A 13,408-nucleotide genomic window follows, 5' to 3' on the forward strand; every position below is an offset into this window, starting at 1 on the left:
TGTCACTGGTAAAGGGGCGCTCTGGAGGTCACTGGTAAAGGGGCGCTCTATAGGTCACTGGTAATGGGGCGCTCTGGAGGTCACTGGTAAAGGGGCGCTCTGGGAGGTCACTGGTAAAGGGGCGCTCTGGAGGTCACTGGTAAAGGGGCGCTCTGGAGGTCACTGGTAATGGGGCGCTCTGGAGGTCACTGGTAAAGGGGCGCTCTGGAGGTCACTGGTAATGGGGCGCTCTGGAGGTCACTGGTAATGGGGCGCTCTGGAGGTCACTGGTAATGGGGCGCTCTATAGGTCACTGGTAATGGGGCGCTCTGGAGGTCACTGGTAATGGGGCGCTCTGGAGGTCACTGGTAATGGGGCGCTCTGGAGGTCACTGGTAATGGGGCGCTCTGGAGGTCACTGGTAATGGGGCGCTCTGGAGGTCACTGGTAAAGGGGCGCTCTGGAAGTCACTGGTAAAGGGGCGCTCTGGAAGTCACTGGTAATGGGGCGCTCTTTTCAAGCACTATGTATTTTCCTGGAAATGCAAATCTAGTTTATTCCTGTTGTAGATTTTAAAATTATGCTAATAAAATTTGTTGAAACATTTATAGCCTTGTTGTGTATAAATTGTCGTGTATCTTGGCTATAATTACAGATATTATAGTATGGACCAAAATATTAAGGGTAACTAACTCCTCTAGACGGAGACGTGACATATTTTTCAGTGTCCATTGGAGCTATTGTGTATAAAATATATAGCTGCAGTTACCCACAGATTGTTGGTACGTTGGTATGGTCAGCAAGGTACTCCCTCACCATCTTCCTGAAGGCTTCCCCCCTACTCTGTCTAGACTGGGGACGGTTGACATAGTCTTGCTGGGGTGCCATGAAACTGTCAAAGTCCTTGGAGAGTGTTCCCCTCCCCCTTGACAAGCTGCCTGCTCCACCGCTCCTCTCCCCCGCTCTTTGGCCCACAGAATTACATCCTCTGGCGCTATTGGTGTCAGATGGGAAGTACATTTTCAGCTTCTGCACCAGGGCCTGTTGATATTGATTCACTCTCATACTGCGTTCCTCGGGTGGAATGAAAGTGGGAAAGTTCTCTTTGTACCGAGGGTCCAGGAGGGTGAACACCCAGCAATCGGTGTTGTCAAAAAAAAAATTTAACCCGAGGGTCATGGGAAAGACAGCCAAACATAAAGTCAGCCATGTGCACCAGGGTCCCAACACGCAAGAACTCCCTCTCCTGACCTAGCCTCAATTTCCTCCTCCTCCACCAATTCCTCCTCTTCAGGCCATACACTCTCAACAACTAAGGATTGAGCATGGGTACCCTCTTCAGTGGCGGCAGCAGTCTGCTTCTCTTGCTTCTCCTCTACTTCGTGCTGAGAAACTGACGTCAGGGTGGTCTGGCTATCTAGTGGCGGATGTTCTTCACCAGTCTCCTGAGACAAAGGCAAAGTCTCAGACTTCAGGCTGAGCTGGGAGGTTTGAAGCAGACACAGCAGTGGGATGGTGAGGCTGATGATGGCGGCATCGCCGCTGACCGTCTGTGTTGACTACTCAAAGGGGCCCTGTACCTGACAGATAGCAGACATCCACGTCCACTCTGGCAACCCACAATGGAGGGTGGAATTCCACCACGTGGGCACATGAACCACCCCAAAATTTAGCCTGACACAGCATGGCAGTGAACACAGGGAACCATTAAAACACAGGTAGCATATGAACCACCCAAAAACTTAGCCTGACACCACAGAGATACAATAGATGACCAGACAGCCCTGCAAAATAGTCGAATTTGAATTTGACTATTAGTCGAATTTAAGTTGATTTAATTTGAAAATTGAAGATGAAAAAATAGGCCATAAAGTGGTCTTTAACCTCTTAAGGACATATGACGTACCCCTACGTCATATGTCCTCACTTGCACTTCAAAGCGGGGCCGCGCGGCGGCCCCGCTTTGAAGTGCCGCGATCCCGGGTGCCGCGAGTAGCCCGGGACCGCTGCTATTAGCGGGCACGGTCTGATCGCCGTGCCCGCTAATTAGCTAATCGGAGGCAGCTGTCAAAGTTGACAGCTGCCTCCGATTACCGGAGGCAACGTTTCCCTGGGGTGTAGTGGGGGAGATCGCTCCTCCGGGACCTTGTCCCGGAGGAGCGATCTCCGTTACTGATGCCGGCCGGGGACGCGTCCAAGATGGCGCCGTCCTCGGCTCGGCACTCGTTTGTTTTCGGCTGCAGCAGCCGAAAGCAAACGAGTGCCGATCTCATGGATCTCTGCAGCATATCTATGCTGCAGAGATCTCAATGAGAGATCACAGTGTATATACTAGAAGTCCCCCAGGGGAGGAATAACCCTAACCCCAGGGAGGAATAACCCTAACCCCAGGAGGAATAACCCTAACCCCAGGAGGAATAACCCTAACCCCAGGGGAATAACCCTAACCCCAGGGGGGAATAACCCTAACCCCAGGGGGGGAATAACCCTAACCCCAGGAGGAATAACCCTAACCCCAGGAGGAATAACCCTAACCCCAGGGGGGGAATAACCCTAACCCCAGGGGGGGAATAACCCTAACCCCAGGGGGGGAATAACCCTAACCCCAGGGGGGCTTCTAGTATATGTGTAAAAAAAAAAAAAAAAGTGTTGTTAATAGTAAAAAGCCACCTCCCCTAATAAAAGTCTGAATCACCCCCCTTTTCCCAGGTTTTAAATAAAAGTAAACAAATAAATAAATAAATAAACATGTTTGGTATCGCCGCGTGCGTAATCGCCCGAACTATTAATTAATCACATTCCTGATATCGCACGGTAAACGGCGTCAGCGCAAAAAAATCCCAAAGTGCAAAATTGTGCATTTTTGGTCGCATCAAATCCAGAAAAAGTTTAATAAAAAGCGATCAAAAAGACGTATATGCGCAATCAAGGTACCGATAGAAAGATCACATCATGGCGCAAAAAATGACACCTGACACAGCCCCATAGACCAAAGGATAAAAGCGCTATAAGCCGGGAATGGAGCTTTTAAGGAACGTATATTGGTTAACAACGGTTTGAATTTTTTACAGGCCATCAGATACAATATAAGTTATACATGTTATATATCGTTTTAATCGTAACGACTTGAGGAACATGTATAACAAGTCAGTTTTACCCCAGGGCGAATGGCGTAAAAACACATTTCCCCCAAATAAAAGTAATGCGTTTTTTTTTTCAATTTCACCACACTTTGAATTTTTTTCTGGTTTCGCAGTGTACTTTATGCAAAAATTCAGCCTGTAATTGCAAAGTACAATTAGTGACGCAAAAAATAAGGGGTCATGTGGGTTTCTAGGTGGAAAAATGCAAGTGCTATGGCCTTATATACACAAGGAGGAAAAACCGAAAACGTAAAAACGAAAATGGGCCCCGTCCTTAAAGGGTTAAAGAGCAGCTGACTACTGCCTTTGAAACAGCTAAAAAAATGAGAGGACGGCCAAGAACACCCGCAAGTTGACATCCACAGATAGTATGGTTCGAAATGGACAACACAAGGATGCTAAATTAGGATCCACCATTTTCACTGTCTGTTCCTTTGAACGGTGCCAGTGCCTGACAAGCTGACTGCTCCCCTCCTCCCCTTAATAACTTGTTTTTTTTTAAATTACTAGACTGACCAGTAGCTGACTACTGCCTTTGAAACAGCTAAAAAATGAAAGGGCGGCAGAGGACACACACAAGTTGACATTCACAGATTATATGGTTTGAAATGGATAACACAAGGATGCTAAATTAGGATCCACCATTATCACTGTCTGTTACTTTGAACAGTGGCGTGTATCTTGGAGATACAATAGATGACCAGACAGCCCTGCAAAATACCATTTGAATTGAAGTCGATTTAATTTAAAAATTTAAATTGAAGATTAAAAAAACAGCCCATAAAGTGGCCATTACCGGCCTTTAGAAGAGGCAGGCGTGGAACCTCACAAAAATTAGGCCAGACACAGCATGGCGGAGAGAACTCAGGGAACAAGGTAGATAAGGCAGGCGTGGAACCTCCCAAAAATTAGGCCTAACACAGCAGAGTACCGAGGGACAGCCACCGCCATGAGGTTCCTAAAAGCCTCTGTCTCTACCAACCGATAGGGCAGCATCTCCAGGCTCAGTAGTTTGCCTATGTGCAAATTTAGGGCTTGTGCATGTGGGTGAGTGGCAGTGTACTTGCGCTTCCGTTCAAAGGTCTGTTGTAGGGACAGTTGAACGCTGCGCTTGGACACCTTGCTGGAGTGTGTGGAGCATAGTGTAGGTGAAGGGGTGGGTGTAGGGTAGGAGGCCTTAGCCGTGGTGCAGACCATCAAGAGGGCCAGGCCTAGTGTGACCCCAGCCATGGTGCAGACCATCAGGAGGAGCAGACCTAATGTAACCCCAGTTGTGGTGTAGACCATCAGGAGGGCCAAACATAGTGTGACCTCAGCCGTGGTGTAGACCATCAGGAGGAGCAGACCTAGTGTGACCACAGCTGTGGTGCAAACCATCAGGAGGAGCAGACCTAGTGTGACCCCAACTGTGGTGTAGACCATCAGGGGGACCAAACCTAGTGTGACCCCAGCCATGGTGCAGACCATAAGGAGGAGCAGACCTGGTGCAGACCATAAGGAGGACCAGAGTCTGATATCTAAAGCTCATTATGTCAAATCCTCTCCTCCATCTCCTGTGATCACTATGATGGCACCAGTGACTGTCATGACCATTTATCTACTATAAAGTTTACACAACATTCACCTTGATGTTGACCTGCGCCAGACCGCGCATTGTACGGTTTCGTCCCTCGGGATATAGCGGCTCAGAACCATCTCCGAGGAGCTCCTGCAGGACACGTGACACATGGTGCAGTTCAATTGAGGGTTCAACACTTTGTCTTGATCCTTCCCCGGTAGCCATTCTCTCCAGCTTGCTGCACATCAGACTGGAAGACTCGATGTTATTGTACAAGTATGTGAGTGTCTCCCGAGTGACGTACTCTGACAGATTGACTCCATGTTCCAGGAAGAGGCGGACAAACAAAGGCTTATCCTCGATTAGTGACAGCGTCAGACACGGGTACAGATCAGAGGGCTGAAATACAGAACATGTGTCCTCAGTTACCCAGCGCCTACACACCCACCACAACCTCTGACACCATTCTACATGGACTAGAGATTAGGCAACTTTCCACCCACTGGAGTTACATGGTCTTACCTTCCTGTCCCAGTCTTGTCTCCACTTTCCCCAGATTACTCTTACTGGTCCTGAAGAAGGATCCCATTGATGATAAAAGCAGATAGAAGACCCTAGCATGACCATGGTCTTACCTTCCAGGTCCAGTCTTCTGTGAAGATCTGTGTCTCAGCGATATCTGGCCGGTTCCAGGACACGGCGAGTTTCAGCTGATGGTCCCAGTTCTCTTGTCCATAGTGGTCAGTACTGTGAGATGCTGAAAGATATGGACCCCTATCAGATTCCAGGCCACAATTTTCAAGCCTTTCATAGATAAGTGAATTTATTATTCGGATACAGCCCTGGGACCCTGAGTGTCATGTGATCTTAGGGCACTGTCAGATCTGACCAAAGATTCAGCTGGATCAGCTTGTCTCTACTCATAGATACTGGAGTATATACAATGAAGAAGCTGCCTGTATGGAGCACATATGACCTGTGTCCTTCATGCCCTGTACCCCACCCCCACTGGGTGCAGATTTAATCTTACGTCTGGCTTGTTGGGACAATACTGAAGATAAATCTCTCCTTACATTATGGAGAAGAAGAACCCCAACACAAGCCTTGCTAGTGGGGGTCTAGGAGAAGCCCACACCTCCCCCCACCCTCATGATGGACACTGACCCTTCAGTAAAGCCTGCAGGATAGCTACGTCCATTCCTTGATCACCCACTTTCTCTTCCCTCAGGATGGTGAGCAGAGATGCCATCCGCACAATATCTTGAATCTGTAAAAAAAGAAATGAAGAGAGAATTTACCCCCCCTCCCCATGTCAGCGAGGCCTCCATCACTTTAATGGAAGAAAGAAACAAGCCAGGCCAAGCCATGACTCAGGGGGCCAAGCCAGGACTTACCTTCTTTGTCCACATAATGATCTGAGCTTCTGTGAAACTGTCATACGCATCCTCAAAAAGGCTCCTCAACTTCTCCTTAATAAGATTGATCGTGATCCTTGAAGGACTAAGATTTGCCACTTGTGCAATGACATCAGCAACGCGGCCAGACCCCTCCACGATGACGCATGGCGTATTATTACACATGGAGCTGTAGATGGTCTGGAGAGAGAAGAACATTGACTTAAGATGGTGAAGGGGCCCATCCAGCCATCATTACTGGTGGAGCAGGCCTGGAGTAGATTTCCCACCTAGAACCATTGAGATTTTCTCAGTATCCAAGAACAGAAAGAGAGAAATAAATCAAAACATATATGATAAAGGACGTATGTACTGGTGGTGACATGATTCCTAGTGCAGAGAAGATGCAACACGTCCACACATCATGGAGGCTTCTCTCATCCCATCAAGAGAAGATCTGACCTCCCAGTGGTCACTGGTGGAGAAGACTATGGAGGACTGGTGACGTCCTTCAATCTGTGCTGCGTTTATGGACATTTGAGGTGGTGGTTCATTCTAGGTGATTGGTCTTGTTTAGTGGATATGGATGGATGAAGTAGATACGGGCTTCATACAGCAGGCCACTACAGGTTTCTGATTCTGCAGCTGATTGTTCCGGCTTTAGCATATAAACACTGGCGTATTGTGGCGGCATATAACATTATATAAAGAGTATTTATAGTGACCCGGTATGGACCCCTAAGTTCTGTTGCACCTGAGTAAGGAATCTCTCTTGGGCTCACACAAGTGGGATGAGGTGTCTGCTGTACTTAGCATTTTTCCCACCAGGTGTCACTACTGTGTTTATCTGTAATATGTCTTTTGCACAGCTGAAGTATTCCAGGGGTTAACTGTTATGTGTCATGTGTTGCCTTTCTGGCCACTCATGGGTTAGAGAAAGGAGGGAAAGCACCTGCACCTATCTCCTTCGCTCTCTTCTCTGAACACACAGCCCACCAATCACAGCCAGGGTTAGATAGATCCCTGAGGTTAGGAACTAGTTCCTGGTTGGAGGAGTTAGTGAGTTCCCATCTAGATTCAGTGTGAGAGGGAGCACAGCAGACACGTCTCTGGAGAAGCTAAGCCAGGCTTTGGCCGGGGCTTCTAACATGGACGCAACTAGACATGTTGTTTCTGCTATGAGCACTAGAACCGCTATGCAGTGCAAAGCCTTCACAAGGGGAGAGAAGCCTAAGGAACTGACCCAGGTGGAAAAAAGTTACAGAACGTCTACGTATTCCACTGCGCAGTGCATGACAACTGGGAAGACTCGGGAGTCTGCTCAACCTAGATAACAAGGCCGGGCCTTGTATTACCCACCTAGGACAGGTAGCTCGCAACTAGGGGGCATAAGGCGGTCAAGACTAGAAAGTCATCCGTGAGTACGAGTATTCTCTATCTCTTCTTCTACTATACACCTCTACTGTTCAGGCAGAGTACACTTCTGCATTGGGCAGGGCCCCTCTGGCAACTCCTCTACTCTCCTCACTCTACTGCAAAACGCCTTCATACAACAAGCACCTGGTCTCTACCTCAACTATAAGCACCTTAGTTACTACAAGACTGTAACGACTGTATTACACTGGACTTTATTGTTGCTGTCAGTATTCCTTGTATTGCACTATGGTTACTCTTAGTAAACTGTTCTATTTTTTTCCGGAAGCACCAGACTCTGGCTTGTCTCTTCATTCTCTTTTGAGTGCTGGTGAGGTGCCAAAACTGTCCGGGGTGGGTCCTATACCACTCCAGGCTGCCGTGGCAAGTGCCCAAGTGACCCTAGAGCCACCCAGCTACCACCCCGACATAACAGCTGACTCCGCCGGAGTGTATCCCAACAAACACTCCCTGCACCTGACTGTATTCCCCTGCACATTGTCTTACATGGACGCTCTCCTGGGTTCATGGCTGGGCCAGTGCTGAGCTATAGATTATGCTTTAGGAATATTTTCTTATATCAGGGGATTTTTCCCCATTAATTAATATCCATGATCCCGTATGGGAGATATACGTTCCAGTGAACCCGGGAATCATCCATATACCTGGTTATTTACTACCATATACTTCCCTAGGCTGTTTGACCTATGTGTCAGCAGTCATATGTACATTGGGGGGGACTTAGCCAAAATATATATATATAATTGCTGTTTACCCACCCGGTATCTATACATTTGGTCAATCCTTACAGTAGATCCACTTGGTTTATAGGATATGAGAGGAGGCGTCCATCAGCTAATGGGAACTGAACGACCGCGTTTCCCCAAAAATAGGACAGAGCCTTATATTTATTTTTTCTCCCAAAGAGGCTCTATGTCTTATTTTCGGGGTATGTCTTATCTCTGTCCCATCCCTGTATGCCCCATCCTCCCCCCTCAGCTCTCTTCCCCTGGCTCTCTCCCCTCGGCTCTTCCACCCTGGCTCTCCCCCTCGGCCTCCCCCTGTGGCTCTCTCCCCCTCGGCCTCCCCCTGTGGCTCTCTCCCCCTCGGCCTCCCCCTGTGGCTCTCTCCCCCTCGGCCTCCCCCTGTGGCTCTCTCCCCCTCGGCTCTCCCCCTGTGGCTCTCTCACCCTCGGCTCTCCCCCTCGGCCTCCCCTGTGGCTCTCTCCCCCTCGGCCTCCCCCTGTGGCTCTCTCCCCCACGGCCTCCCCCTGTGGCTCTCTCCCCCTCGGCCTCCCCCTGTGGCTCCCTCCCCCTCGGCCTCCCCTGTGGCTCTCTCCCCCTCGGCCTCCCCCTGTGGCTCTCTCCCCCTCGGCCTCCCCCTGTGGCTCTCTCCCCCTCGGCCTCCCCCTGTGGCTCTCTCCCCCTCGGCTCTCCCCCTCGGTCTCCCCCTGTGGCTCTCTCACCCTCGGCTCTCCCCCTCGGTCTCCCCCTGTGGCTCTCTCCCCCTCGGTCTCCCCCTGTGGCTCTCTCCCCCTCGGCCTCTCCTCCCAGAACCCCCCCCTGCATACTCACTGACGTCCTGTAGGACCAGGAGCATGCGGCAGGACGTTAGGACGTTGGTACATGCGGCAGGACGTTAGGACGTTGGTACATGCAGCCGGACATCGGGGCCATGGAACAGTGTGCCTGCGGTGTCGGCTGTCAAGGTCCACAAGGGCAAGGCCAGTTTAAGGTTGGTGGAGGCCCTGGGCGACAATCTTGTTGGGAGCCCCCCATCCCCCCCAAAAAACTAAACCATTATCTATACAGATGCCCGCTTACTGTAGGCGACTTAGCACAGACCCCTCCTCGCTCCTGGCTGTGTGGCTCCGCATCCTCCTCTGTTGTGCACGTGATGGTCACAAGAGGCTGCAGTGCAGAGGAAGATGCCAGGCCCTAGAGACAGGAGAGGGGGGGCTCAGTGTTGTCACGTTGTGTTTGTGTTAATAATGCACTGTGAGAGCCCAGCACTTTCTCTGCGCTCTTACCTACTGTGTTAGGACCATATTACATAGTCTGATATCCTGGGTAAGCAGCGGCGTTCTGCTAGATTGGCGCTCGCTAACAGAGCAGATTATAAGGCTGGATCAGCCATCGGTCGCACATCACTATTAAACGCAGTGATGCACGGCCGGTGGCCAATGATTTTTGAACATGTGGAAAGACATTGATCAGTTAATGGGGGGGAATCTGCTAGGGAGAAGCAGTGTGTGTATTATGGCTATCCTTTTACCCCAGGGCACCCCGACTGAATAATGTTCTAAAAAATACAAAAGAAACCTCATACAGTGACGTCTTCTCTGATCTGAGGCCTCACTTTCCCTTTTCCTCTCCATCTGGCCCAGACCACCATGATGATTTCTATCAGCTACAATTCTTCTCTTCAGAACCTGCCAGACAAACATCTCAGGCTTCGCACTTTTCCAGCAACTTCCTTCCCTTATTCCAACCCATAAGGTCCCATACAGTAGTAATTCCACTTTTTTTTGTGATTTTCCCCAGTATGTAGGATCCCCTGCTGTGCCCCTATATAGTAATAATGTCCCCTACTGTGCCCCCATATAGTAATAATGCCCCCTGCTGTGCCTCCATATAGTAATGTCCAACTGCTGTGCCCCCATATAGTAATAATGTCCCCTACTGTGCCTCCATATAACAATAATGCACCCTGCTGTGCCCTCTATATAGTAATGTCTAACTGCTGTGCCCCCATATAGTAATAATGTCTCCTGCTGCGCAGAAGTGCTGTGTGTGGTTTAGCAGCACCTGGGAAGGTTGTGCTGTCTGGTTTAGCAGCAAGGAAAAGTACTGTGCCCCCAATGCCCTAACATTGTAGTCAACCACCAGTGGTGTCCTGGTAACTGTAGTTAAACCCCCTCCCCCAAATCCCCAGTGGTGTCCTAGTAGCTGTAGTCAGCCCCCTATGTCCAATGGTGTCCTGGTAGCTGTAATTCTTCCCCCCAGTGATGTCCTGGTAGCTGTAGTTCATTCCCCCCCCCTCCCTTTCTAACTCACCTTTCCTCACTCCAGAGCTGGCCGGGTCCTCTGTCATCTCCTACAGCGCAAGTCTTCTTAGGCAGGCGGCGCGCAATGAAATGATGTCATCGTGCGGCCCGCCAGAGAGGGGCTGACAGGCACAGCGCTCTCCTGTGTTTAGTGGCCACTGGACACAGGAGAGCGCAGTGCACACGGGCCGCATCAGGAGATGTGGGGGTCTGATGCGGCTCGTAGAACAGAGTTCCCCACCCCTGTCATAGATCCACCAGCCTGAACCCGGAACACTGCTTTTGGGTTCTGGCTGGTGGGGGCCCTTGGATGTTGGGGTCCCGAGGCACGTGCCCCGGGTGCCCTCACTATAATCTGGCCCTGCACAAGGGGATTAGGTGAGTGGGGTGGGGGCTGGGTCGGGTGGGTGGTTAGCAGCCTTACTTGTGGGGGGTGTTTTATTTTAGGCTAGTTGGTAGGATAGTGTCTTTATTTTAGGAGGTGTTCCGGACCAAACCACTATATTAGGTGGCCTCTTCAGTCAATGTCCACCTCAGTTAGGAGTCTGATGATATGACCAGGAAGGTCCCAGAGCCAGGTATCCAGGAGGCTTTATAGTCACAGGGACCTGTGCATTATGGTTGGTGGAGCTCAATGTCTGGTACATTGGTGGCCAGCCCTATAGAGACAGCAGACCCTGCACCACAGTCCTGGCACTGAGCTTTCTCATCAGACCAGGAGCTTCCGCCCAGTCCAGGGACTAATCTGGAGCTGTTAACTCTGGAGAACAGACTCCAGCAATGTCCACAAAATGATCACTGTGACTCAAAATGACCATAGAACCAAGAGAGCGCCCCCAAGTCTGAGATATAGGAAGTGCCAGCCAGGTCTATAGGCTACTCACATCCAGGGTTCCTGGGCCTCCTTCCAGCACCACACACACTATCGGGATTTTCAATGCTATGCCTGCAAGAGAAAAAGACGTTATGGTGGCAGAATGATAAGATGTTACATCAAAGGCAAACCAGCCACATACGATGGGAACAAATGTGGTGAACCTACAACAAGAAGGCCGGGCTGCTCCCAGCAGATACCACACCACACATGAACATAGCCGTGAGAGTCCCGACCTTCTGGTGCTCCCAGCAGATACCACACCACACATGAACATAGCCGTGAGAGTCCCGACCTTCTGGTGCTCCCAGCAGATACCACACCACACATGAACATAGCCGTGAGAGTCCCGACCTTCTGGTGCTCCCAGCAGATACCACACCACACATGAACATAGCCGTGAGAGTCCCGACCTTCTGGTGCTCCCAGCAGATACCACACCACACATGAACATAGCCGTGAGAGTCCCGACCTTCTCCCAGCAGATACCACACCACACATGAACATAGCCGTGAGAATCCCGACCTTTCCCCAGCAGATACCACACCACACATGAACATAGCCGTGAGAGTCCCGACCTTCTCCCAGCAGATACCACACCACACATGAACATAGCCGTGAGAGTCCCGACCTTCTGGTGCTCCCAGCAGATACCACACCACACATGAACATAGCCGTGAGAGTCCCGACCTTCTGGTGCTCCCAGCAGATACCACACCACACATGAACATAGCCGTGAGAGTCCCAACCTTCTGGTGCTCCCAGCAGATACCACACCACACATGAACATAGCCGTGAGAGTCCCGACCTTCTGGTGCTCCCAGCAGATACCACACCACACATGAACATAGCCGTGAGAATCCCGACCTTCTCCCAGCAGATACCACACCACACATGAACATAGCCGTGAGAGTCCCGACCTTCTGGTGCTCCCAGCAGATACCACACCACACATGAACATAGCCGTGAGAGTCCCGACCTTCTCCCAGCAGATACCACACCACACATGAACATAGCCGTGAGAATCCCGACCTTTCCCCAGCAGATACCACACCACACATGAACATAGCCGTGAGAGTCCCGACCTTCTCCCAGCAGATACCACACCACACATGAACATAGCCGTGAGAGTCCCGACCTTCTGGTGCTCCCAGCAGATACCACACCACACATGAACATAGCCGTGAGAGTCCCGACCTTCTGGTGCTCCCAGCAGATACCACACCACACATGAACATAGCCGTGAGAGTCCCAACCTTCTGGTGCTCCCAGCAGATACCACACCACACATGAACATAGCCGTGAGAGTCCCGACCTTCTGGTGCTCCCAGCAGATACCACACCACACATGAACATAGCCGTGAGAATCCCGACCTTCTCCCAGCAGATACCACACCACACATGAACATAGCCGTGAGAGCCCCGACCTTCTGGTGCTCCCAGCAGATACCACACCACACATGAACATAGCCGTGAGAGTCCCGACCTTCTCACAGCAGATACCACACCACACATGAACATAGCCGTGAGAGTCCCGACCTTCTGGTGCTCCCAGCAGATACCACACCACACATGAACATAGCCGTGAGAGTCCCGACCTTCTTCCAGCAGATACCACACCACACATGAACATAGCCGTGAGAGTCCCGACCTTCTGGTGCTCCCAGCAGATACCACACCACACATGAACATAGCCGTGAGAGTCCCGACCTTCTGGTGCTCCCAGCAGATACCACACCACACATGAACATAGCCGTGAGAGTCCCGACCTTCTGGTGCTCCCAGCAGATACCACACCACACATGAACATAGCCGTGAGAATCCCGACCTTTCCCCAGCAGATACCACACCACACATGAACATAGCCGTGAGAGTCCCGACCTTCTGGTGCTCCCAGCAGAAACCACACCACACATGAACATAGCCGTGAGAGTCCCGACCTTCTCCCAGCAGATACCACACCACACATGAACATAGCCATGAGAGTCCCGACCTTCTGGTG

The 13,408-nt window shown here is 50.8% G+C and overlaps 1 protein-coding gene across 1 annotated transcript in view; it reads right to left on the bottom strand.

The window, feature by feature from the left end:
• Positions 1 to 13,408, bottom strand: part of LOC138793342 (transient receptor potential cation channel subfamily M member 2-like) — a 236,701-nt gene that overhangs the window by 157,487 nt on the left and 65,806 nt on the right. Inside the window, exons 8-12 of the mRNA XM_069971872.1 lie at positions 11,417 to 11,478; positions 6,074 to 6,274; positions 5,844 to 5,946; positions 5,315 to 5,436; positions 4,746 to 5,078 (exon numbers count right to left, since the gene is read on the bottom strand). Coding sequence (XP_069827973.1) covers positions 4,746 to 5,078; positions 5,315 to 5,436; positions 5,844 to 5,946; positions 6,074 to 6,274; positions 11,417 to 11,478 — 821 coding nt within the window. The remainder of the gene's footprint in view (positions 1 to 4,745; positions 5,079 to 5,314; positions 5,437 to 5,843; positions 5,947 to 6,073; positions 6,275 to 11,416; positions 11,479 to 13,408) is intronic.

The sequence above is a fragment of the Dendropsophus ebraccatus genome, chromosome 5 (assembly GCF_027789765.1).
Source record: "Dendropsophus ebraccatus isolate aDenEbr1 chromosome 5, aDenEbr1.pat, whole genome shotgun sequence".
Classification (NCBI taxonomy): Eukaryota; Metazoa; Chordata; class Amphibia; order Anura; family Hylidae; genus Dendropsophus; species Dendropsophus ebraccatus.